At 38.6% G+C, this 27,010-nt stretch overlaps 2 protein-coding genes and 1 long non-coding RNA gene across 4 annotated transcripts in view; 1 reads left to right on the top strand and 2 right to left on the bottom strand.

Annotated features, from left to right (window-relative positions):
* LOC132117572 (organic cation/carnitine transporter 2-like) overlaps positions 1-7,355 on the bottom strand; it is a 29,708-nt gene extending 22,353 nt beyond the window's left edge. The window contains exon 1 of the mRNA XM_059526944.1: positions 7,306-7,355. The gene's annotated coding sequence lies outside the window, so the exon portion shown is untranslated. The remainder of the gene's footprint in view (positions 1-7,305) is intronic.
* On the top strand, positions 64-23,727 carry LOC132117575 (uncharacterized). Of its 2 annotated transcripts, none has more exons than XR_009425770.1 (4): positions 64-186; positions 22,045-22,130; positions 22,177-22,530; positions 23,232-23,727. It is a non-coding gene; the product is annotated as an uncharacterized LOC132117575 (long non-coding RNA). The 2 variants fall into 2 exon arrangements; XR_009425769.1 differs by having other exon boundaries at positions 23,220-23,727.
* Positions 23,728-24,542: 815 nt separating this feature from the next.
* LOC132117573 (interferon regulatory factor 1-like) lies at positions 24,543-27,010 on the bottom strand. Its single transcript, XM_059526945.1, has 9 exons — positions 26,868-27,010; positions 26,349-26,439; positions 26,162-26,261; positions 25,875-26,083; positions 25,704-25,785; positions 25,510-25,617; positions 25,390-25,418; positions 25,146-25,275; positions 24,543-25,060 (listed from the first exon to the last, which is right to left on the bottom strand). The coding sequence occupies exons 2-9, from the start codon at positions 26,433-26,435 to the stop codon at positions 24,939-24,941; spliced, it is 867 nt and encodes a 288-aa protein (XP_059382928.1). The 5' UTR covers positions 26,436-26,439; positions 26,868-27,010; the 3' UTR covers positions 24,543-24,938.

The following is a 27,010-nucleotide window of genomic DNA, read 5'->3' as shown; positions in this document are numbered from 1 at the left end:
CATTTCCAGCAGTTTCTGGTTTCTGGTGAATTCCTCTCATCACCTCCTTCACATCTGAGTAAAGCGAAAGTGAAAGAGAGGTTTAAAGCCTTCAGTGTATTTGTGCTCGTCTGGTACCTTTCTGTCCTTCTCGAGCTCGGATTAAACACATTTATTCTGTTCATTAAACACCACGATCGACTCTTGGTAAGCGTGTTTCAACCCTTCAATCTTATTTTAGTTAACGAATCTAGTTTGTGTTCTTGATTGTTCTTCATGACTGCAGCTGTTTGCTTTCACCCCAGCATCTCCACAAACGGGTTTAATGTCAGGGTTTACAGATGTCTCATAGCAAACATAACATTCACAGATATCTGCTGGCCTGAGAATTGATGAGTTTTGGGAATTTCATTGAGAATTTCACGTTCTGTGGCGATCTGAACGCTTTGCTGTTGGTGAATGTGAAAGAGAAAGTGACTCGGCGTTAAAATGTTGTGGCACCGTGAGTCCAGTTTAGATCCCCGTTAACGTTACCTGCTATCGTTACACTGGCTGCGATCGTGAAGAGACTCATGATATTTGCGCTGAAATCGTTGAGCGGTCGTGTAACGGTCGTGATGACGTCACGCCCCGCGGTTTCTGCCGGAGAACGGGATGCTCTGATCAACGACGCTTCAGGAGAACGTTCAGGGTTCGCTCAGGAGTCAGTTATTGTGCCTTCATTGTTTAGTTCGTGTTGTTTAGTTTCTCTGTCTCTTTGTGATCACGTTTACGGCTGTTCATGGTAATGTAGATTCTGTGTAGAGTAACGCGGCAGATGCGCTGTGCCTGCAGTGTCCAGCAGGGGGCAGAGTAACCCCACACATCTACAGAGAACACACACACACACACACACACACGCGCGCGCGCGCACACACGCACACACACACACACACACACACACGCGCGCGCGCGCGCACACACGCACGCACACACACACACACACACGCGCGCGCGCGCGCGCACACACGCACGCACACACACACACACACGCGCGCGCGCGCGCACACACGCACGCACACACACACACACACACACACACGCACGCGCACACACACACACACACACACACACTCTCTCTCTCTCTCTCTCTCTCTCTCTCTAAAGAGCTTCGACAAAATCTGTTTTGTTAAAAGCACTATAGATAAAGGTGACTTGACTTGACTTGTCGACCGTGAATAACACTATCGCTGAGGATTGAATTTACATATTCAGGAATGAAATGTAAAACTCTTTAACTGAAGGATAAAACAAGTGCTTTCCGCTGCACCATAGTACTTTGAGACATAGCATTGTACAGTATTATTATTTTACAATTATTTAGAACTGCTTAAACATTTTTAAAACTTTGCCCCAAAACTAAGAAATACAAGAATTGCACACACAAAACGCAAAATACCTCACATCTCTTGCAAAATTAAGCACTGAATTCAAAATATCACATACACATATCAAAAGCAAACATTTGTCTTATGTTGCAAACACATTTACCAAAACATGATATTTTTAGATATATCATATAGTTTTGCCAAAAGTTTTTTTCTGAAATAAAAACTGAGTCAAAGTCTGATGATTAGTGTCTGGTTTGTAGATCTGGTGTGTCAGCTTTCAGAAACTGAGACAGGGAAAGATTCTCTGTGTGAGCAGATGAAAAGAACTGTAATTACTAGCTACTAATTACACCTTCAATAGTGTAATCAGATTACGTACTAAGCACTTTCTCTACAAAGTATTGTAATACTTATACAAATTCTTTCTAAACCTCCTAACACCCTCGAACCAGTTGAGCAAAACAAGGATAGATGATAAAAGTGCATAAATCATTGATTAAATACTGAGCATTTAAAGGGAGATTAAAATTGTGTTAATCAACTTGCTTTTATGTAGAGATCTTTACTTCATTCAAAGGAATTACATCAGTTACTGTAATCGTAACACAGAAAAGTTAAGAGTAATCCCTTTCTTTATATTTTCAAAGGAAAAGTAATTAAATGGCAGTAATTAATCATTAATAATGGTTTACACCCAGCACTGGTATTCAGTCTAAACCTCGTGCTCATGTTGTGTCCCGCGTCATTCATAAGCATTCATCATAATTAGTAATAGTTTTAAATGTCATAAAATGTATTCATTAATCTTTGAGTTTCACATTCACAATTCAGTTTTCCATCACTATGACTGTAGACTGAAGGCTTCTTTAATAAATGAACACATGACCTGAGGTTTGGTGGGTCAGATATACAGCATTACTATTATTCAGACCTGGTTTGTTGAGTGCAGAGATTGACCGGTCAGAATCAAGCACTCCAGACTGTGTTTACTCATATCTAATATATGTTAATGAATCATTGATCAGATTTATCTGAGGTTTAATCTAATGTACTATGTTTAAGCCCAGTGAGAGTCAGTGCAGTGGAGCGTCTTGTCTGTCAACTCTATATCTTCATATGATCACATGCTTTCATAACCAGAGGCAATCAAAATATGTCAAAGTATGTCAGTTAATCATCAAGATATCAGCACTGAATCTGAACTTTGTTGTTTGGCCTGTATGCCATGGTGATCAGCAGAAAAACAAGCAGCATTTCCATAGACATTCGTATGCAAACAATGCCTTTGTTCAAGCTCCTGACTGAAATAAGAAATGCATTGCTCTTGACCTAGAAGAACTTGTAGTCACATTTGTCATGCATTTACATGATAACTCAGAACATGCCTCACTCGAGCTGATGAACTGGGTCTGTAAACCCACACTGCATCAGATGAGTGCAGGGATTTTATAACTGATGTTTTAAATGACTAACCTCTTCATAGTGATAACTCTTTTAACATTGAGAGATATTGAAACCTATAATGCATCCAAACATTCATACGTGTCACGCAAAGTTTTAATGATCCATAAATGTCTAACAACAGCGGCAGGTTTGATTCTTCCCTGTGGGTGTTTAAGGTCACCTTCTGTGGCAGATGATTGTCTCTTCACACAATGTGAGGAAATAAACAGAAGATGCGGTTTTGAGCTTGCAGTGGACACAAACACACATTGAAATGTAGGCATACTTTTGCAGGAACGCTGCATCATTCTCTAGTCAGTGTTTGAGGTCACGCTGGGCTTTGTTAACTTGCTTTTGCAAATGTCTTATTTTCCACTATGATTCTACAGCAGACTGCTTGAAATAACAAACACTTCATCAGTCATCAGAGATCGGACGTATGGTATGCTGCGAGCCGGATTATGTAAAACTCGTTCTCACTGTATTTCCATGCATCACTCTGCAAACTGGCATTTCAAGCAGCACAAGCTCAAACTCTCTGTCTGTTTTAGTGCAATGCAACAGTGATGATATGAAATCAAAGAGGCTCAGGTAATACAAAAAGCACAAGTTTTCAAGTGTGAATTGCACAATCACAATGACTCGATGTCTGTTTAATTGCTCACCACTACCTCATGCACGCTTCCACATGCGGAGAGTATGTGAAACGCATGTGATCCGCATGTGCTTCCTTTTCCGCACTAAAGCTGTTTCTCAGCGCTGCTTAAAAACAGCTGCTGATGTTCAAATGACTGTAAACTACACCATGTGCTTGAAAACCCCTTTAAAGTCTTGTATTTGTATCCTAAGAGTACATATTACTATGTTAAGGGTATATTTACTCCTAGACACTAATATGAACCCTTCAGATGTGAAGGAGCTTCCGCAGAGTTGTTTTCAAGGCTCCTGTTGCTGTGCCTTTTTTCTGACTTTTATCCTGTTGTTAAAGACAGATATTCTCATATCCTTGAAAGATGCCAGGGTGTTGTTGGTTTTATGTTTCAAAGATGAGCAGTTAGTAATGTGAAGTATGGCATGCAGGGAAGCAGGGTGGATTCCAGCGATACTCAGGGATTTCTTGTAAATGCCAGTGTTTCCTCTCAACGGCGACTCCGTCAGGTCACGCTGCAGAAGTGCTGCTGGAGATAAAGTCACGTGATTTACAAGAAATCCAAGCTGCCTAGGATTCTGCAGCGAGCTTCTGCAAACAGCTTTATGTGTGTTATTAGGAAACACAGCAGATGCTGGCAGCCAGCGAGACACATGTATAATGCATCCATCTGCCCGTTTATCATGTCCATATTCACTCTCAGGTCATTCATCGCCTATTACTTCAGAGTCACTGGTCTAGTGTTGTACAGTGGGGAAATATTTACCTGATCTCCCGCTGGTTTTGTAATTTTGACCACTTACAAAAAAAAGAAAAGAAAAGAAAAGAAGGGTTTGTATTTTTATGGCAGGTTTATTTTAACATATAGAGACAGAATACCAACCAAAAATCCAGAAAAAAAACATTATATAAAGGTTAGAAATTGATTTGTATTTCAGTGAGTGAGATACTGTAAGTATTTGTTCCCCAAGCCAAACATGATTCAGTACTTGGAGCAGAAACCCTTGTTGGGGAGCACAGAGAGGTCAGATGTTTCTTGTAGTTGGTCAGCAGGTGTGCACACATCTCAGGAGCGATTCTGATCCACTCTTTACAGATCCGCTCTAAATCTTTAGGGTTTCTTGGCTGTTGTTTGGCAGCTGAAAGTTTCATCTCTCCACAGATCTTCTACAGGATTGAGGTCTGGACACTGGCTCGGCTCTCCATGACCTCCATCTGCTTCTTCTCGAGACACTCCTTTGTTGTCTTGGAGGTGTGTTTCGGGTCATTGTCCATCTGGAAGACCCATCCATGACCCATCTTCAGTGTTCTGGCTGAGGGAAAGAGGTTCTCCTCCAAGATTTTACAGAACATGAAGTCGTCCTGTACCCTACACAGAAAAACAGCCCTGAAGTATAATGTTTCAGCTCTGTGCTTGACTGTAGGATGCTGTTCTTGGTTTCATAGTCATCATTTCTCTTCCTCCAAACACGGCGAGTCGAGTTCAAGCCAAAGAGCTCAGTTTTGGTCTCATCTGACCACAGCACTTTCTCCCAAGTCTTCTCTGAATCATTAGACGTTCTCTGGCTGACTTTAGAGGGGTCTGTACATGTGTCTTCTTGAGCAAGCGCTGCAGGACTTCAGTCAACAAGCTCCTCTCGTGTAGTTCTGGGCTGATCCCTCATCTTCATGATCATCCTCACCGCATGAGGAGAGATCTTACACAGAGCTCCAGACCAAAGCTGACTGAGGGTTGTTTTGTATTTCTTCCATTTCTGAATAATCACACTAACAGTTGTCTCCTCCAAGCTTCTTGCTGATGGACTAGTAGCCCATTCCAGTCTTGTGCAGATCTACAATCTTGTCTCTGACATCCTTCGACTGCTCTTTGGTCTTGCTGGTGGTGGAGAGGTTGTGATGGAAGACACAGCTCGTGTGGACAGGTGTCTTATACACCTAACCAGCTGATATTAGGAGTAACTTCTTAAAGTGGCAGCTCTAATCTGTGCTCCACAAGGACACATAACCAAGAGTTCTTGCTGGTTGGTGGGGATCTAATACTTATTACATTTACTGAAAAGCAAATCAATGTCTAACCTTTATATAATATGTTGTTTTTTTCGGATTTTTTTGATTGATATTCTGTCTTTATCCATTTAAATAAACCTACCATAAAAATTACAGACCCTTCATTTCTTTTGTAAGTGGGCAAACTTACAAAATCAGCTGGGGATCAAATAAATATTGTCCTCACTGTTCAGCGGTCATTTGGTTCAAGGCAGTAAATATTGCGCAAGATAAGTGCTTCATGTTTATAATAGCAGGCAGAACAATGGCTCTCTTGCCGTCATTCTGTAGGTCAGGTGTGTGCTGCTGTCTGTCAGTAGTACAGCGTTTGTGTCCTGCACCTTCACAGGTGAACAGTGTTCACACGCTCAGCTTGACTCGGACTCGTGCTTCTCACACAAATGATTATTCTCTGATAACAAGCTAAAAACACTTGTGAAACATTCCCACACTGTGTTGGCATAACAGACCGATGTTTCTAGCAGATGTGGTCAAGTTAAATACAACCTTCCTGAAACGTTTGAGTTGAACTTCCCTTTTCTGCTCAGCCTCATTAAAGAACAGAAAAGCTTATGTCAGTGATGAAATACGGCTGGCATGAAGCAGAGTATAATGGATCATCACACAACACTTCGACTGTTTCTCTACATCAGTCTGAGAGCTCATTACACTCTGACCTGCTCTGCACAAACGGCAATATCACAATATTAGCTCTACGAATTCAGTCTTTCAAATATTGACATTTAGCTCAATGTGTGTGTGTGTGTGTGTGTGTCTTTGAGAGTGATACGGTCACAGAGAATGTTTATAAAACAGAATCAGTGTCAACATCACTGACCCTAACTCTGTCCTCCAGTGTAGTTCAGGCTCCTATAAATGTTGTCATGGGCCATAAACACACATGCATTTTATATTATATTTGTTTCTTATCATGTAGACAACAGGTTAAGTGAAAATATTAATACATAATATAGCGCATACATTTAGCTAAATGTTCCTCTTTATAGTTATTTTTGTGTAGCTGATTTCTGAGCTTATGGACGCCTGATAGTTATTCTGAGGTGAATGTACTGTTACATGGCTTTGTTTAATCTTTACACGTTTAGTGAGTATTAACATCAGACATTTCAGTAACCTGTTCTGTATCTTATACCTTCTAATGTTCATTCATGTTCATTTCATACTACAGTAGTAAAGAGAAAGATACGAGGCACTAAAGCATTCTCTCATGCCGCAATAAAGAGCACCAAAACTGTATCTATTGTTTAAATTTTGCTATTAATTTGTCAGAATTTTAAAGCTGATATTTTATTTATTAAAATGTAACAGAGCTCAAAGCTTATTGCGATTATTAGACAGCACGTGCACTACAAATAATATGAAGTTAATGAATTAATGTAGGGGATTTCTTCATAGCTAGATCTGTGTAATCAGTCTCAGAACACATGACGGCTCTCAGACAGATCAGAAACCTAAGATACGATGAGAAATCATCCATCGCTCTCGCTGGAAACGCTGATGACGTCTCAGGTCGCATTGTTCAGACCGTACATCTTGATTGGACGAACAATTTATGGTCCTACGCCTTCCACAGACGATATATAAATACATTTAGACACTTAAATCAGTGACTGCTATTGGGATGTGAAGAGACTTTCAAGCAGCACAACAAAACATGTTTTTGACCCAAATGACCTGCCTTCTTTTAACAGAACAGCATACAGACTAAGATCTCGACAAGAAGAAGCCATATTAGTATCAATTATAAACATGAGCTGTTAATGATATTGCCGGTATCTATACAGCTGCCAGCTTTACCTGTTGTAGATGTGCACCAAACAGACTTTCCTCAGGTTTCCTCACGTCTCTGTGTTCCTCACGTCTCTGTTCCTCACGTCTCCTGACGTTTCCTCGTGTCTCTGTGTTCCTCACGTCTCTGTGTTCCTCGTGCCTCTATGTTCTTCACGTCTCTGTTCCTCACGTCTCCTGACGTTTCCTCGTGTCTCTGTGTTCCTCACGTCTCTGTGTTCCTCGTGTCTCTGTGTTCCTCACGTCTCTGTGTTCCTCGTGTCTCTGTGTTCCTCACGTCTCTGTGTTCCTCGTGTCTCTGTGTTCCTCACGTCTCTGTGTTCTTCACGTCTCTGTTCCTCACGTCTCCTGACGTTTCCTCGTGTCTCTGAGTTCCTCACGTCTCCTGACGTTTCCTCGTGTCTCTGTGTTCCTCACGTCTCTGTGTTCCTCGTGTCTCTGTGTTCTTCACGTCTCTCTGTTCCTCACGTCTCCTGACGTTTCCTCGTGTCTCTGTGTTCTTCACGTCTCTGTGTTCCTCGTGTCTCTGTGTTCCTCACGTCTCTGTGTTCCTCGTGTCTCTGTGTTCTTCACGTCTCTGTGTTCCTCGTGTCTCTGTGTTCCTCACGTCTCTGTGTTCCTCGTGTCTCTGTGTTCTTCACGTCTCTGTGTTCCTCGTGTCTCTGTGTTCCTCACGTCTCCTGACGTTTCCTCGTGTCTCTCACACTGCTTCAGCTGCTCCAGATCAGCTCTGTCTCACACTAAAACTGATGCGCATCGTTTCTGTTTATTACGTCAACAACTAAAGGTGTGATGATGGCAAAACATCAGGAAAAAGGCACTACATGCATACTTTTCAAATCATAGTTTCAGCAAAAACACATTAATATATAATTAATACATTATTAATTAATAAATTAATTCAAACAAATTTTTGACCATTTTAATCGCAGTCTGGAGCCCTGTTCACTATCTTTTACTGCAATATTTCTTCTTTATTATTTTGTGTTCGGAGCAGAACTCATATCACTAAATAATATTCACCTCTAAATTATACCAAACACGCACCTCATAAATAATATACATTTCTATACAAATGATTTTTTTTGCTACATATATTATCATATATAAATGAATTATACATATTATTAACATGTCCATATATAGTTTTCTGTGGACATGTTATAAACTTGAGGATGTATATATGTATGTGATAATAATACCATGATACTCTGCATCTGTGTGTGAGAACTCTGTTCAGAGGACCTGAAGGAGAGCATGTAGACACTCTGTTCAGGGTGAATAATACTCAAAGGCGTGAAAGCGTCCCAGTGTCAGCGTCTGTATCTTTTGTACTGAGAGTGATATTGAGCAGATCTCCGTGTTTTGGAGTTGTAATGAACTCTCCTTCAGTTCAGCTTCGTACCGGTTCTTCCAGCTGAAGAGTGTGTAATCATAACCAGATCTGTGGGTCGTTGTGCTTCCAGTGCAAGCTAAACAAAGACTGAAACCTGCATGACGACTTCAGCTTCTGTGTTTATATCAAAGCATGAAAGAGGAGATCAGCTTGAGCAGATGCTCTGTTAATAAAATCATTGTTGCTTTTGGTTGGCACTTGAAAATTAATTCTAGTTGTGAAAATTGAAGGAGATGAATCCATCCCTCATGTTCTCCAAACTCTTTTTGCACTGTTTTCGTTATAATTCAGAGAAATTTCCATATAACATAAGCTCTCTCTTTATGTAATTACAGCTTTGCATTGATTTGAGGAACGCACAGAACTTGATAAACTACAGATCGTGTGATGTTATTATTTGTGAATTAAAGAAGGAATATATATATATATATATGTGTGTGTGTTCCTGTAGCTCAATTGGTAGAGCGTTCTCAAGCGCAATGTTGGGGGTCCGATTCCCCGGGAACACATGATAGGTAAAAATTGATAGCCTGAATGCACTGTAAGTCGCTTTGGATAAAAGCGTCTGCCAAATGCATAAATTTAATTTAATTTAATTTTATATATATATATATTTAGATGAGGACGCTACAAACAACTAGCGATGAACTGAGCAGGACAAAACAGAAACAACAGTACAGTGTGATTTCCCTTAAAGAGTGTTATGAACAAAACATGTAGCCTACATGTACACACACACATTATACACACACACAATATGTATTAGGGCTGTCAAAATTAACACGTTAATAATAATTCATTAACGCAAACTAATTGTAGCTGCACTTATTTAACGCGTGATTAACGCAGCGCACAGTTTTGACCCGTGGCCTGTAGTTAGAGGAATGTAGATGCCAACTTAGCGACTTTATCTCTAGATTTAGTGACATTAAAATAAATGTTTAAAATAAATAAAAACGTCTAGCCACAAATTTCATTTCTTGGACAAACCTTGTTTAGTTTCTGAGATGTTTGCGTCTGCTCTGTTCATCGAGCGCTTTAAAACAGATGTCATATTGCTTCCCTCATTTTATAAGCAAATATAGCCGAAATCACTGCACAGCTATTGTTTTTATCTCCATCAGACGACGGCTCAATTGTCAGGATTTTTGTGCAGATTAATGTCTTGGAAGGGAGAGCTGGTGTAGTCTTAAAGAAACAGTAAAATACAGTCAAAATTTATTCTTAGAGTTTTATTGAGAATTTGGCAATGGCAAAATACAGTATATGGGCACAGAGAGGCAAACAAATGTAATAATAAATAAGAAATATTTTGCATGTTCAGAAAAAGTGAGTTTCCCTGTTGTGCAAAACTGTAAGCAGGTTTATGTAAGTAAACTCTCAGTGCAAAGAAAGAGAAGGAATGGGAACCTGGTATTTCTATGTTCTTTTTCCGTGTGTGTAATAAACAAGAACAATTTCTTTGAAAAACATCTATGACCTTTGAAACATGTCTCGTCTTCATGCTCTGTGTTGAGTATGATTTCACTCATAAAAAAAACATTTGCAGGAAGCATCTGTATTTGTCCAGGTCGCGTGATTTTGCCAAGTAAGAAATGTTCCTGGATCCACATCTTCTGATGATTCTGGATCAACATTATTATCGAGACTAAACCCAATCCCTAAACCTAACCCTATTCATAATTGATTCCTAAAATCAGTGGGAAATGAGAGCTGATTAACAAGGTGTAGAAGCACCGAACCCTGATTGTAAGCTTAAAACAGATATATTCTGAAAAGTTATATCTCAATTCTGATTGGTTGATTGGAATATTGTTCCTGGATCAAAAACTATATTGATCCAGGAACATGCTGTACTCGGTGAAATCATGCTCGCCATTTGTCCATGCCCTTGTCGATTACCTCACGCTGACTCGACAAATATACACACATATTCACAGAATTACAGTATTTCAATGTTCACACAAACATAGGGCCTTATTTTAACGATCTAAACACAAAGTGTAGAGCGCATGGCGCAGGTGCACTCAGGGCGTGTCCAAATCACCTTTTGCTATTTTAACGACGGAAAAACGGTCCATGCACCGGGGCGCATGGTCTAAACGGGTTGTCCTTATTCTCTTAATTTAAACAAAATACATTGCGTCAAAGCAACTGAACAACATTCATTAGGAAGACAGTTTGTCAATAATGCAAAATGACAGGTAAAGGCAGTTCATCATTGAATTCAGTGATGTCATCTCTGTTCAGTTTAAATAGTGTCTGTGCATTTTGATATTCTAGGTATTATCAAATTTCTAGGTATTATTAATTATCAAAGTTTTTAGAACACAGCGGACGTAGAGGATTATAATGTAAAAGGAGCTCATTAAAATACTGAGGTGCTAAACCATTCAGGGCTTTATAAGTAATAAGCAATATTTTAAAATCTTTACGATGTTTGATAGGGAGCCAGTGCAGTGTTGACAGGACCGGGCTAATATGGTCATACTTCCTGGTTCTAGTAAGAACTCTTGCTGCTGCATTTTGGACTAGCTGTAGTTTGTTTACTAAGCGTGCAGAACAACCACCCAATAAAGCATTACAATAATCTAACCTTGAGGTCATAAATGCATGGATTAACATTTCTGCATTTGACATTGAGAGCATAGGCCGTAATTTAGATATATTTTTGAGATGGAAAAATGCAGTTTTACAAATGCTAGAAACGTAGCTTTCTAAGGAAAGATTGCGATCAAATAGCACACCTAGGTTCCTAACTGATGATGAAGAATTGACAGAGCAACCATCAAGTCTTAGACAGTGTTCTAGGTTATTAAAAGCAGAGTTTTTAGGTCCTATAATTAACACCTCTGTTTTTTCAGAATTTAGCAGTAAGAAATTACTCGTCATCCAGTTTTTTATATCGACTATGCATTCCATTAGTTTTTCAAATTGGTGTGTTTCACCGGGCCGCGAAGAAATATAGAGCTGAGTATCATCAGCATAACAGTTAAAGCTAACACCATGTTTCCTGATAATATCTCCCAAGGGTAACATATGAAGCGTGAAGAGTAGCGGCCCTAGTACTGAGCCTTGAGGTACTCCATACTGCACTTGTGATCAATATGATACATCTTCATTCACTGCTACGAACTGATGGCGGTCATATAAGTACGATTTAAACCATGCTAATGCACTTCCACTGATGCCAACAAAGTGTTCAAGTCTATGCAAAAGAATGTTGTGGTCAATAGTGTCAAACGCAGCACTAAGATCCAATAACACTAATAGAGAGATACAACCACGATCAGATGATAAGAGCAGATCATTTGTAACTCTAAGGAGAGCAGTCTCAGTACTATGATACGGTCTAAATCCTGACTGGAAATCCTCACATATACCATTTTTCTCTAAGAAGGAATAAAATTGTGAGGATACTACCTTTTCTAGTATCTTGGACAGAAAAGGGAGATTCGAGATTGGTCTATAATTAATTAGTTCTTTGGGGTCAGTTTGTGTTTTTTTGATGAGAGGCTTAATAACAGCCAGTTTGAAGGTTTTGGGGACATATCCTAATGACAATGAGGAATTAATAATAGTCAGAAGAGGATCTATGACTTCTGGAAGCATCTCTTTTAGGAGCTTAGATGGTATAGGGTCTAACATACATGTTGTTGGTTTAGATGATTTAACAAGTTTATACAATTCTTCCTCTCCTATAGTAGAGAATGAGTGGAACTGTTCCTCAGGGGGTCTATAGTGCACTGTCTGATGTGATACTGTAGCTGACGGCTGAATGGTTGCAATTTTATCTCGAATAGTATCGATTTTAGAAGTAAAGTAGTTCATAAAGTCATTACTGCTGTGGTGTTGGAAAATGTCAACACTTGTTGAGGCTTTATTTTTCGTTAATTTAGCCACTGTATTGAATAAATACCTGGGGTTATGTTTGTTTTCTTCTAAAAGAGAAGAAAAGTAATTGGATCTAGCAGTTTTTAATGCTTTTCTGTAGGATAGGTTACTTTCCCGCCAAGCAATACGAAATACCTCTAGTTTTGTTTTCCTTCAGCTGCACTCCATTATTCGGGCTGCTCTCTTTAGGGTGCGAGTATGCTCATTATACCATGGTGTCAGACTGTTTTGCTTAACCTTCCTTAAGCGTAAAGGAGCAACTGTATTTAAAGTGCTAGAAAAGAGAGAGTCCATAGTTTCTGTTACATTATCAAGTTGTTCTGAGGTTTTGGATATGCTAAGGAATTTGGATACATCAGGAAGATAACTTAAAAAGCAGTCTTTTGTGTTAGAAGTGATGGTTCTACCATACTTGTAACAAGAAGTAGAATTACAATTTTGGCTATATGAAGTTTGCACAAAACTAAATAATAATCTGAGATATCATCACTTGGCTGAATAATTTCAACACCATCAACATCAATTCCATGTGACAGTATTAAATCTAGAGTATGATTTTGACAATGAGTAGGTCCTGAAACATGTTGTCTAACACCAATAGAGTTCAGAATGTCTATAAATGCTGATCCCAATGCATCTTTTTCATTATCAACATGGATATTAAAATCACCAACTATTAAAACTTTATCTGCAGCCAGAACTAACTCGGATGTAAAGTCACCAAACTCTTTAATAAAGTCTGTATGGTGCCCTGGTGGCCTGTATACAGTAGCCAGTACAAAAAAAAAGAAAGAGTGAAAGAGTCTCTATGTGCTGAGAATTAGCTGACCTCTGTGACGTGAGGCACCACTTAGACATCCAGCCATTGAGTGATGACAATCTGCTATGCATCTCATCACCACGGTAAGCAGGGAGGGGACCAGAGCATATTACAGTGTCTGACATCGTGCTTGCAAGTTCACACACCTCTTTAATGTTATTTTTAGTGATCTCCAACTGGCGAAGTCGAACATCATTAGCGCCGGCATGAATAACAATCTTACTGTATTTACGTTTAGCATTAGCCAGCACTTTTAAATTTGCCAAGATGTCAGGCGCTCTGGCTCCCGGTAAACATTTGACTATGGTGGCTGGTGTCTCTATATTCACGTTCCGTACAATAGAATCACCAATAACTAGAGCACTTTCATCAGGTTTCTCAGTGGGTGCATCACTGAGTGGGGAGAACCTGTTTAATGTTTTGATCGGAACAGAAGAGCGGTGTTTTGACATCATCAGTAGAGCTGAATAAAGACTCTTTTGTCTCTTTACAGTCTGTTATTTTCCCGTTTACTACTGTGAAATGATCTTTATAAAGACTATAAAACACTATAGACATAAATGTGACTTGACTGGCTTGGTGAATTTCATCAGCTATCAAGCTTGTAAAACAGTTTTAAAGGAGTTGGCGGAGATCAGCTTGATTTAGGTGGAGCTGGTGTTAATGCAGTCGTCTGTCCTGAGTGAAACAGAAGCTTTCTGTCATCAGTATTGATCTGCAGAGCTCTGATTTGATGCCGTAGGGCTCGAAGTCAGTTGTTACCCACTGCAGAGGAAGGGCAGCGCTGTGTTTCACCTCAACGTTTTCTTACCACTTCCTCCAGAACACCGCCCCATCTGCACTCGCCCCATCTGCACTCGGTCTGCTGCACACGGACGGATTCTTTAACACGAGGCCTGTATTATCGAACATGGACTTCACAGAGAGGGTTTCCTTCTCTTGCTCTTTTAACACTCTCCAGTGTTTGTGTGAGGACTAAAATCACACAGCATGCTTCACTGTGTTTTATTTCTCTGGTAGAAGTCTTGGATCTTTTAGCTTAAAGCTCTGCAGGTCTTTCATCCCAAAGTGTTTCCCTCTCTTCACCTTTATCAATGAGTCCCATAACCAGCTTTATATTTAACTCTATTAGAAAGATTTCAGCTGAAACACAATGACCCACGCCCAGTGTCTATGTTAACATGCTTTTCTGTTAGAATATAGAATATGAGAATATAGAAGATAGAATATGAGGATATAGAATATAGAATATGGAATATAGAATATGAGAATACAGAATATAGAATATAGAATATGGAATATAGAATATGAGAATACAGAATATAGAATATAGAATATAGAATATAGAATATAGAATATGAGAATACAGAATATAGAATAAAGAATATGGAATATAGAATATAGAATATGAGAATACAGAATATAGAATATAGAATATAGAATATAGAATATGAGAATATAGAAGATAGAATATGAGAATATAGAATATAGAATACGAGAATATAGAATATAAGAATATAGAATATAGAATATGAGAATATAGAATATAGAATATGAGAATACAGAATATAGAATATAGAATATGGAATATAGAATATGAGAAAATAGAATATAGAATATAGAATATAGAATATGAGAATATAGAAGATAGAATATGAGAATATAGAATACGAGAATATAGAATATAAGAATATAGAATATAGAATATAGAATATAGAATACGAGAATATAGAATATAAGAATATAGAATATAGAATATAGAATATGAAAATAAAGAATATAAGAATATAGAATATGAGAATATAGAATATAAGAATATAGAATATAGAATATAGAATATAGAATATGAGAATATAGAATATAGAATATAGAATATGAGAATATAGAATATAAGAATATAGAATATGAGAATATAGAATACGAGAATATAGAATATAAGAATATAGAATATGAGAATATAGAATATAGAATATAGAATATAGAATATGAGAATATAGAATATAAGAATATAGAATATGAGAATATAGAATATAGAATATAGAATATGAGAATATAGAATATGAGAATATACAATATAGAATATGAGAATATAGAATATAGAATATGAGAATATAGAATATAGAATATGAGAATATAGAATATGAGAATATACAACATAGAATATGAGAATATAGAATATAGAATATGAGAATATAGAATATAAGAATATAGAATATGAGAATATAGAATATAAGAATATAGAATATGAGAATATAGAATATGAGAATATAGAATATGAGAATATAGAATATAGAATATAAGAATATAGAATATGAGAATATAGAATATAGAATATGAGAATATAGAATATAGAATATGAGAATATAGAATATAAGAATATAGAATATGAGAATATAGAATATAGAATATGAGAATATAGCAGCCGGAGGGGTGTGTGTAATGTAACACATGTGAAACAGCATGTGTGTGTGTGTGTGTGTGTGTGTGTGTGTGTGTGTGTATGTGTGTGTGTGTGTGTGTGTGTGTGTGAGAGAGTGTGTGTGTGTGTGTGTATGTGTGTGTGTGTGTGTGTGTGTGTGTGTCTTTGTGTGTGTGTGTGTGTGTGTGTGTTTGTGAGTGTGTGTGTGTGTGTGTGTGTGTTTGTGTGTGTGTGTGTGTATGTGTGTCTGTGTGTGCGTGTGTGTGTGTGTGTGTGTGTGTGTGTGTGATCCTTTAAAGAAATACACCAAAAAATGAGTAGAAACATAATTCTATGCAAACGTTGATATAAAAAGGGATTTATATGCGATTTAAATGTTTGTACAACTAAAGTTGTATTGGAGTGTTGATTATTAAATAAATGTAATTAATTGGTTATTAAATAAACTTTATTTTAGTTTTTTGTTTCAGTTTTCGGTTAAGTGGAATTTCTAATTGTAGTAACAAAAAACAAAGCTACACAAAACATTACATTGACATGACAATTAAAAGTCTTACTGTTATAAAATTATACAAAGATTATATTATTTTAGGTTTTAGCAAAATTGATCCAGAAGTATAATTTTAGTGCATCACTAGTTATTGACATTGGAAATACAGCTCCTGCAGTGAATATTATCATAGTTAATGTCTAAATAATGTACTTTATGAGTTTGAGTTTTCAGTGAACTGTTTTCACACAAGTCAAAGATGTTTAATCTGCAAATAAACCTGACAAATGCCATTAGAGTAGGGTTAGATGAAGCAGAAATGAACAGTGAGTTAAACCCTTGTTTTATTCACCGTTTGCTTTAATGTGCACCCTAGGATTCTCTGTGATTAAAGATACCCTATTACTCTTCTGTAACCTGCAGCGGTCCAGGTCAAACATTTTGGGAAATACCATCAGCGGGCATTAGTGTGTGTGATAAGAGCGGGGAAAACCCAACACACTCAACACACACGCTTCAGCTCACTTCACTTCACAAAGAGTGTCTCATGTTAACATCCTGGTTATAAATGTCTGCTTAACCCCAGTGAAGCAGAGGAGACACACTTCCTTTGTCTGTCATGTTGAAACTTGTCCAAAAATAAACTAAATTGCAATGTTGTGTAAGGAAAGGGAAACTTCCGGGGAAGTGAAATACTAGAGTTTTATTCAGGACTGATACACAAGGTTCATCTGTACATGTGTGTGAGAGACATGTGCTTCGGAAAAGACCCAGAAAACCTGGTGTTGTGAGAAACGACGGGGCTTTTAGGTTTCACTACAGATGGTGATAGAAGCCTTTGATGATGAATAGGGAACTCCATTCACCGTACAGTAAAACTAAATATAAATTAATGATGTATGACCCTACCTTATGTACATGACCTTTCCTTCCATAAATAATAAACTGATGCATGAAGAATAATACCCAAATGTATTAATAATACATTTATTTCATGCTAAGTATATTACTATAATACATTTTCCTATTTATGTACTTAATAAAATGTACATAATAGAAAGTTCAAAAGAGTAACATTTATTTGAAATATAAATACATTATAACATTGTCTTTGCTGTCACTTTTGATCAATTTAACTGTCCTTAATTAAAAAAAAAAAAAAATTGTACTGAACCCAAACTTGAACAGTTGTGTATTAATATCCACTAGTTTTATGATTTTAATGTTACGAATTCATAAAAAATATCTCAGGCATTTGAAAAAGACATAAATGAAGTTGATGAAGATGAAGTTAAACATTTCCCAAAAGTGTTGCCCGTGGTTGAAAAATTGCTGAAAGTTCAGGATCTGTCTATTGTTGAAGTCTTGTGAAATGTGTCAAATAAGCAGATGATTATGTTCCTCTTTCTGACAGTGATGTGTACAATTGGAAGGACAGAGAAATCTCCCACTCGCACAGAGAGAGCCACAATTGTCAGGATCCTGCCCTGACAGTCCTGTCCATATTGTCTCTGTTTCATGTTTCTTTGTTTGTTTTGTGTCTAAGCACATGGTTCTGTCTTTGTTCGTGTCCCACCTCCTTGTTACCCCTGGTCACGCCCCCTTGTTTAGCCCTTGTCTGCTTGATTGTTTTCACCTGATCCTCATGTGTAATTACCTGGCCCTTCCTCTGGAGCTGCCTACTCTGTGCTTGAGCCCGTGGTCATCTCGGACTGTCTCAGTGGTCATCCCTCCTGCCCGTATTGTTGTCTGCCCTTCCCATCTGTTTGAACTGTTTCACTGCAAATTCCCCCAGCTGTTCCAGTCTACGTTTTGTTAATAAAATACCCTTGTCTGCTCATTCTGCATTTGGGTCCCATTTCTTGCAGATCCCTGACAACAATACACTAACTAGACATATGCTGCCAAACCGCCTGAAACTGGGATTTAATCATGCTTTATTACATTTGCTGAAGGAATCATGACCATTTACAGGAATCCTTCAGGTGAATGGGTGCCGTCAGAATGAGAGTCCAAACAGCTGATAAAAACATCACAATAATCCACAGCACTCCAGTCCATCAGTGAACATCTGGAGAAGACAAAAGATGAAACACATCCAGCATTAAGATGATTTGAACTCAAATACATAGTCTATAATCCATAATAACACTTGCTCCAGTGGAAAAGTGCATCTGCTGTTGTCGGATCAGATTGCTTCACATTTTCATTTGTGGCTGGAGTATTGTTGTAAGATTTAACAGGCTAATATTTAACATGAATATCACAAAAAAGAATGTAAGCAAGCACTTTGATTTACTTTTTAAGCAACACTTTCTTTAAGCAACATTTCTTGTGTGTGAGAGTATATGTGTGTGTGTGTGAGTGAGTATGTGCGTGTGTATAAGTGTGTGTGTGTGTGTGTGTGAGTGAGTGAGTGAGTACGTGTGTGTGTGTGAGTGTGTGAGTGTGATTTTTTTGTTTGTTTTTCCTGTTTAATGTTTTGATTGACAGGTTGTTTGTGGGTCGCTCTGGTGCTGCTAGGTCAGACTCAGACTTAGGGTCAAGGTCAGGGTCAGACTTAGGGTCAAGGTCAAGGTCAGGTTGAGGGTCTGGTTTTGGCGTATCTCTCCTCACGAGGGTCTAAGCACTGATCTGAGGGCAGATCCATCCGCAGCTGCCCCAGTGCCCCAGATGTTTTCTGATGCGTGAATTCTTACATAATCTGTTATTCAGCAGTATTGTGTTTCTGCTTTGGTCATGTGTGTGTTTGTCTGCTCGACTGGCTGGATCAGTCCAGAGCTTTAATCACTTTTCTGCCCTGACCTGAAAAACCTACAGCATCTATATGGCGTGACAAGCATTTCAATAGAAGCACAAAGAATAACCATCTGAAAGAAGTGGCAAGACAACGAGCTTCAGAAACACAGATTAGCTCGAATGTTTGCTCAGAGCTTTAATCTGATCAGACACATGCGTGTGTAAACGACACAGATGGTCGAGACGAACCAGTCATTGTGTCTCTCTCTCTCTCTCTCAGTGTAACAGTCTGTTGATCTGAACCTGAGACAGTGCGTTTAAGTCATATTTGAGTGTCATTGACACACTATTGTTGTTGTTTTGATGTTTAGAATTTTTCTTTTTTCTTTTTAATTTTATTTAATGTTTTAAAATGTTTGTTGTTTTATTTTTGTCATTTTACTAATTTATTAAAATGTCTGTATAGTTTTTTGTCATTTTTATTTAATTTTAATTTTAGTTGTTTTACTACATCACACTAAATTTAAACTAAATGTTGCTTGGCACCTAGCTAAAATGAAATTAGTTTAATATTTTATTTTACATTTACATTCATTTGACAGGTGCTTTTATTCAAATCGACTTACAATTGAGGAATACATAAAGCAATTTACCATACCTTGGCAATTAACATGAGAAGTGCCCATTATACAAGGTTTCAGTAATCAAATTGTAAAAGGTAGGACTGGAAGGGATAAGGATAAAAGCTCATGGAAGAGATGAGTTTTTAGTTGTTTCTTGAAGACTGTGAAGTTATTTCCATCATAGAAATGACAAGGACGATGTTGCATGTTCTGTCAGGAAGGGTCTGATCTTCCTGATGTTGTGCAGTGCAAACCTGCATGATCGTGCTGTTTTTGTGATATGATCTTTAAAGGTCAGCTGATCATCAAGGATCAACACAAGATTCCTGACCAGGAAGATGAGAAGCTCAGTCCTTGCCAGGTTGAGTTGCAGGTGATGTCCTTTCATCCATACTGCGATGTCCACCAGGCAGCCTGAGATCCGAGCAGGTGCCATGGGCCTCATTTATAAAGCATACTCACTTTTTCTTGTTGGAGTACTGCAGGTTTGTGGAAATGTAAGCTGTTCTTGCAGCACACTGTTCCAAATTAAATAATTTGGATGATGACTTGTGATCTTTTACATGTTAATGACATTAATTAGGAGTCATTTACAAGGCAGAGAGCTGAAACCATTCAGTTGTGCGCAAGATCAAGATAATTTGCAATTCATAGATTTCATATCTGAAAGTGTGGAAAACATTTTATGAATCACACATATGCTTACTTATCACATTAGGATGGTTTCTGCACAACCTTTTATAAATTAGGACTACTGAGTCTGAATGATGTGTCCTATGGAAGTAGTGTATATGGAGAAGAGGAGCGGTCCAAGAACCGATCCCTGAGGAACCCCAGTGATCAGTCAGTATGCTTTAGATACCTCTCCTCCCCAAAACACCCTGAAGGACCTAACTGTGAGGTAAGACTCAAATCAGTGGAGTGCAGTTCTGGTGAAGCCCAGCGGTGAGCGGGTGGACAGAAGGATTTGTTGATTAACATTGTTGATTATAGCAGATATATCCAGCAGAATGAGGACTGAAGATCTGGACGCAGCTCTTTCACACCAAGGTGTTTTCAGTTGATTGGCCACTTTTCCAGCAGGCTGTTCTGTGAAATGAAGGACACTTGGTTGAACACAATGTGTTCATGTGATTTTGCTATGAGTGGGAGGAGAGAGACGGGTCTATAGCTATGTATAAGTGAAATGTCTAGTGTCGTTTTTTGAGCAGTGGGTTTATATTAATTTATATTTCAAGTCACAAAAATATGGTTTTAGTTTAAGTTAACTGGACATATTTAATCGAACTGGGAGTAGATGATTTCATTATCAAGAGGTACGAGACGACAGTGCATTAGTGCAGACAGAACGTCACGTCTGGATTTCTCTCCATCTAAGTGTGTTTAATGGATGTGAGTCTGTTGTTCTCATTGCACTCAGGGAGGGTTGGAATAACAGGAAAAACACTTTCACCACATGATATCTTATCATCCGTACATGTGTCTTCATATTTCGCTGTATTTATTTCAATAATTATGTTTCTGTGTGTGCTAATGGTTGTCTAGTAACTCATACTTTCACTCATAAATATCAAATCTGATCAGATTCATGACACTTTGATGGGGCAGTTCATCCAATAATCATGATTCTGTCATCATTTACTCTCATCTCATTCTAATCTGTGTGACTTTCTCCTGAAGACATTTCAAAGTATGCTGGACTCCAAGCAAGAATGAACTGAGACGTTTCTCAAAACATCTTCATGAGTACATGAAGACGAATAAATGATGACAGAATGATGATTTTTATGTGAACTATCCCTTTTAACAACTACAGGACATGAACATTACTTTAACACACAAAGTGTCAGTAAGCGAGAAATTAGAAACTGGCCTTCAGAAATTGTGCAGAGTGTGATGTTGGTGAAATGTTTGAATATTATCAGAATAGATTATCACAGGTACTTGAAGGCGATATGAAGTGCATGCTTGTCTGTATGAAAGTGAGTGCACGGCAGGTTTGCTTTAACAGTTGAAGCGCTCTATAGCAGGCTCTAATGTGGGTTAGCATGTGGCAGAACGACTGTGTAAGGGTTAGGTATTTGCTGTAAATTTAGCTTGTCTTGCAAACAACAGCTGATAAAATCAGTGATATGTAGGTGGGTTAGTCGTTGGTATGCCATCTTACGAGTCTAAAACTGTCTCAGATAATGTATTTCCTCAAAAAGAGAACGAGCAGAGGAGGTTCATATCTGTGATGTATGACACGACCGTCCATAAATCACACCGTCTCACATATATCATGTAGAGAAAGGCCTCGGGAGTCGGTTAGAGGAAACGGCTCACTGAATGTTTTCATCACACTTCCTTCTTTCCTTTGTGTTTCAGAGAGCAAGATTTAATGCCGGGAGCCTGTGCTGTGTGAAACCTGCAGATCTGTGAAGACCAGACCAGACCAAGCCAACAAACTCCATGTGTATACTGGGACTTCATTACAGCAATGCTTGGCTGTTTTAATAGCTGAATATCTGTTTACTCGCCTCTGGAGCCATTTTGCTTTTCCTCACTCATCACTTGAAGATTTTATTTCTGTATGAAAGGTTTCAGCTCTAATGTTGACTCTTGCCTAAACAAAGAAAAATAAACTGCTTTCCTCACTCAATACTGCCTGGAATTCTCTGAATTTCACCATAACAGAAACACAGCTATTAACTTTCTAAGTCAGAGCAAGAGCAATTCATATTTTTTTACATTTATTTATTTATTGCTCCATATCAAGTTGAAATGAATGATGTATCAATCCCAAACTCGTACGATTGTCCTTCTTCTGTGGATCAAGGAAGATTTGTTGAAGAATCAACACCACAATACTCAGTGGGGTCCAAAGTTTCAAGCACCAAAAATAACATAAATGTGGTGTAAAAGTGATCATACGAGTCTTCTGAAGCCCTACCATCACTTTATATGATGAACAGAGTGAAATTTCTTATATATATCACTTAATCACGTTAACATCAGCCCATCTTTACAGATCCTTTTGAAAATGAAGTGTGCTTTAAAAAGAGCGATTATTATAGAAATAATTCATTAAAAACTCCATAAGAAGTGTCACACTTTAGGGACCAATTCTCACTATTAAATAACTGTTATATAGATATGTGGTCAATTAAGGCATCTAAAATATGCTCATGCATTAATATGTGCTTTAATAAACAGCCACTATGCCAGTAATATGCATGATAATAAACTACTAGTTAACAGTGCGAACCGGTCCCTAAACTAAAGTGTTACTGAGTATACTTAGTGTGAACGGAATATAACTTTAACTGTGTTATTTACAATTGAATGAAAATGTATTATAGATTAACTTTATATTAAATGCAATTAGATGACTTACTTAAGCATTTAGTCATCTGTTGTCTTTGAAATATGGTTAAGTTCTGCTGAAGGTACTGAGAAGCGTTTATGGTAAACTGTAATATACTCCTAGATGACTGCTTTATCAGTGTTCATCGTGTCATTGATAAGCCACTCATGTACTGCCTTCATATTTAATCCTTCAGAACAGACCACAGCTCTTTCCTGCCCACTTCATGCCAGTTTAACAAACCATGATCAATATCACTCACACCAGAGGAGACGCAGAAGGTTTTTCCCCATTTCTGTCAGCTGATGGAGTCTGGTGTAGTGAAATCTGTGGATATCTGCTCAGACTGACACCATCAGATGAGATCAGCTCTTGGACTGAATCCAGCTGGACTCTGAACAGATCTGAGTAATGAGCTCACTGTGTCTACAGCACGATCTGAACTGAAACAGAGTCTGAATCAGGGATTCTCCTGTTCATCATCTCGAGCTTGACTCTAGAAATAAAGCTGACCTGACTATATGCCATTTCTGTTTAAAATAAATATCATGTGCTTAAATATCTCTATATTACCACATTTGCAATTTACTACATTTAGTAAAATATATGTGGATTTTAAATGTAATATTGCATAACACACTATAGTTACAATTATAATCAAGTGCTTTATGAACACATCAAAATAAATGTCTTCTTGAAAGCACGACACAAGTTTAATAAAACAATGATTTCAAATGGACTTTTATTAAAAAATTTAAAAGTGCACAATTTAAGTGTACATAAGTGAACTTAAGTGGCCTTTTATTTCATTAATATGACATTATCTTATAAGTTTTTTTATTTGATCAAGTTTAAAGATATGAAGTTCATTGCAAGTGCACATCCGATAGACTTCAGCACATTGTTTTGCACAAGGTGAGGCCGGATCCAATATGGCGATGTGTCGATAACATCGGGCCTCATTGGTTCTTTCATGTCACATGACTTACCATAACTTCAGGAGATTAAACCTCCAGAGTCACGAATCACTTTACAATAACCTTTGTGATGACATCAGAAAACACTGTGTAAATATCTTTTTACGCTTATTTAGGTTCTGCAGGTGATTTGGTGTGAGGCTGTGTACATTGTTATTTTGGGTGAACTGCCTCTTTAAAGAGACTTCTGTCTGAACTGTAAAAAGTGGCTTAAAGAGTTAATTCTACCTGATTTAACCCATAATATTAAGTTTGCATCAGGCTGATCAGCAATGTCAAATAATATATAAACTAGTTAGTTAGATAAACTTAGTTTAGATGTAACTATGTTTTTTTTGTTATAGCTATTTTTATAACTTTGACTTTTAAAATATTTTATTTTCTAATTTTTTTGCTTAAGTGCATCAAACTCTTTAGACCAAATGAAAATGAGAAATGGTGCTTGGAATAAAACAAGTTTAATTTAAATAACAAAGGCAAAATCTCTCTCTCTCAGGAAAGCATAACACGAACAACAGCACATAAATTCATTTTGTTTTTTATTACAAATAAATATTTACAGTATGTACAGTGAAGAACCCCTTCCCAAACTCTCATCTGATAAATGTATAAATGAATATACATACATATATATGTATGTATGTATTTATATGTCCTATTGGTGAGGAAACCCCTGCCATGATGAGCACATAACGGAATCGCTCCAGTTCACATTACATGAGGTTACACGGTCACAGAGCTGTACAAGAGAGCGTCGTCCAGTTTCAGTTCTGGAAGATCCTTCAGAGAAAGCGTTTCTGAAGAGCACCCGTCTGTCCCGCGAGGATCAGCAGAATCCAGACTGAACTACGAGGTTGAGCCTTTGTGTGGATTGGAGTCCATTGTCCATGAGTGAGAAGCTGAGCATGATTCACAGTCTGAGGAGTGAGCCGGCGCTCTCAGAGAAGACACAAGCTCTGTGGCATGGAGCTGCTGTTCATGAGTTCTGTGTAGGTGCAGAGAGACTCGTCACGCAGGTCTGGGGTCAGTTCAGTGTAGAGCCGGAACTCCAGCTCCTCTCCTGCAACAACAGGACAGAGAAACGCACGTGAGATCCTGCTCAGCACAGAACAGACACTCGTCCACAGCGCTCACACAACATTTACCTGAGCTTTCGCTCCACTGGCTCTCTGGACTCAGAGATTCTGTTGTGGCTACTTCATTGCCCAGGAACCCCTTTGTAAAGAAATTGGTCTGCAGCCACTGCGTGCTGTCACGTTCCAATTGCCGTGAGATCTGCAAGAGCAAAACACAGAACGTGTAAGCCACTGGGTTTTGCTTGTTCTTTGATTACGGGGTATTCCTGCCAATGAAAAAGCACAATGCACAAAGAGCAAAGCTCACACTCACCTCAATGATGGCTTCGTTCTCCTCCAGGTCTGCGGGTGGAAAGATGGAGAAAACACAGGGTGAGTTTGAGCAGTGATCAGTGATGGAGACACAGGTGAAGCGAGGCGAGAGCTCTGTTACCTGTGGAGTGCACCGGAGACACCTGGAACTTGCAGGTGTACGGGTCTTCAGGACAGTTGGCGATCTCCACCTCGTATGCAGGGGCTTCTTCGGAGGAGCTGGCAGTGCCTTTGGGGAAGAGACACATGCGATGAACATCACACTCTTGTGCACAGCTCCGTTTTGATAGAAAAGTCAAATCTGAGAAGCCTTACTTAGATTGACGGTGCTGTCGATGGTGTTCTCCTGAGTTATTTCTGAGTGCATCTCGTGAGTTTCGGCTTCCTCCATCTTGATCTGAACACACAAACACATCTTTAATGCTGTGATCTGGAAGCATGCCAGATCCAAGCACCTGTGCTACAGACTCGCTGGCACACGCTTACCTTGCGTTTGCGGCTGTCGCGGCTCCTGGATCTCTTCATCTTCTTCTTGGCGATGGCGGGAAGCATGCGGTAGACTCTCACCGCAGCGCAGCCTTTGTTCACGCTCTTGTCCTTCACCTCTTCTATGTCGGGGAGAGAGTTCATGGCACAGCGGAAGTTGGCTTTCCAGGTCTTGGGGTCGGGTGGGGTCTTTCCCTCCTTGTATTTACCTGAGGAACACAAGCAGGAGCTTCAGTACATCTGCAGGGTGACTGTGATCTCAGTCGTGTGCTCGAGCGATCGCTCACCTGTGTGAATGGCCCACTGCTTGAACAGACAGGCGTCTTTGTCCACCTGCCAGCCGTGGCGAGCCGCGTGCTTCCACGGGATGGAGAACATCTTCTCCTCCTGAAAGCATTGCAGATCCATTAGAACAATGGCGCCGCTTGCAGATGCTTATCTAGACGGTGGTGATCAACCATCTCAGTGCTTTACCTTGTTGACCCAATGGAGTCCAGCGATGGTGTTGGATTCGATCTTTACCTCCAGCCAGGGACGCATGCGCATTCTGGACACAGGCATGTTTCTGTGGGAGAGACACAAGCTGCTTTACTCGCTCTGGAGGGAGGCGCTTTGACAAGTTCATGACCAGGAAACGGCGCTTTGTTTTTCTTATCTGAGAAATTCCACTGTGCAAAGTTCTCAAACTTTACAAAAAAATGTTTTATGTAATAATGTGTTTTGTTCAGTTAGTTTTTACATCTAATCAAAGATGCATCTACAAAATGCATCAAGAAAAAATGAAAAAGTTACTTTTGATGCTGTTGTTGTTTTTGCAACATTGTTGCAGTGGGTAGCTGTAATTTGCATTCATTACTACTATCACTTAACCAGAAAAACAACACGCATCTACAACTGAAGCAAAGCATTTCTAAGCATAAGTGCAATAATGATATTCAATGCAATAATAATATTTAATTTAATAAAACGTTTCATATTATTAAAGGCACTTACTGTATAATATGTAATAATGGTATATCCAAATGAGAAAACTGCAACAAAAGTAATTCCTGTAAAGGCGCGAATCCACTCTCAGAAGAGCAGCTGAAGTTCTGTCGAGATCAGCTCGCGCTCACTGAACGGAGGAGGCGCGCGCT

This window comes from Carassius carassius, chromosome 36 (assembly GCF_963082965.1).
Source record: "Carassius carassius chromosome 36, fCarCar2.1, whole genome shotgun sequence".
In the NCBI taxonomy this organism is placed as follows: domain Eukaryota; kingdom Metazoa; phylum Chordata; class Actinopteri; order Cypriniformes; family Cyprinidae; genus Carassius; species Carassius carassius.
The sequence above is the reverse complement of the archived record's forward strand: the minus strand, read 5'-3'. Positions and strand labels throughout refer to the sequence as shown.

What these genes read in the sequence shown, in the direction of transcription:
- LOC132117573 (XM_059526945.1), bottom strand. Translation starts at nt 26,435, where the DNA reads ATGCCTGTGTCCAGAATGCGCATGCGTCCCTGGCTGGAGGTAAAGATC. An exon ending in GCAGTGGGCCATTCACACAG is followed by an intron (nt 26,084 to 26,161) that starts GTGAGCGATCGC and finishes TGTGTTCCTCAG; the next exon opens with GTAAATACAAGGAGGGAAAG. An exon ending in AGAACGAAGCCATCATTGAG is followed by an intron (nt 25,276 to 25,389) that starts GTGAGTGTGAGC and finishes TTGCTCTTGCAG; the next exon opens with ATCTCACGGCAATTGGAACG.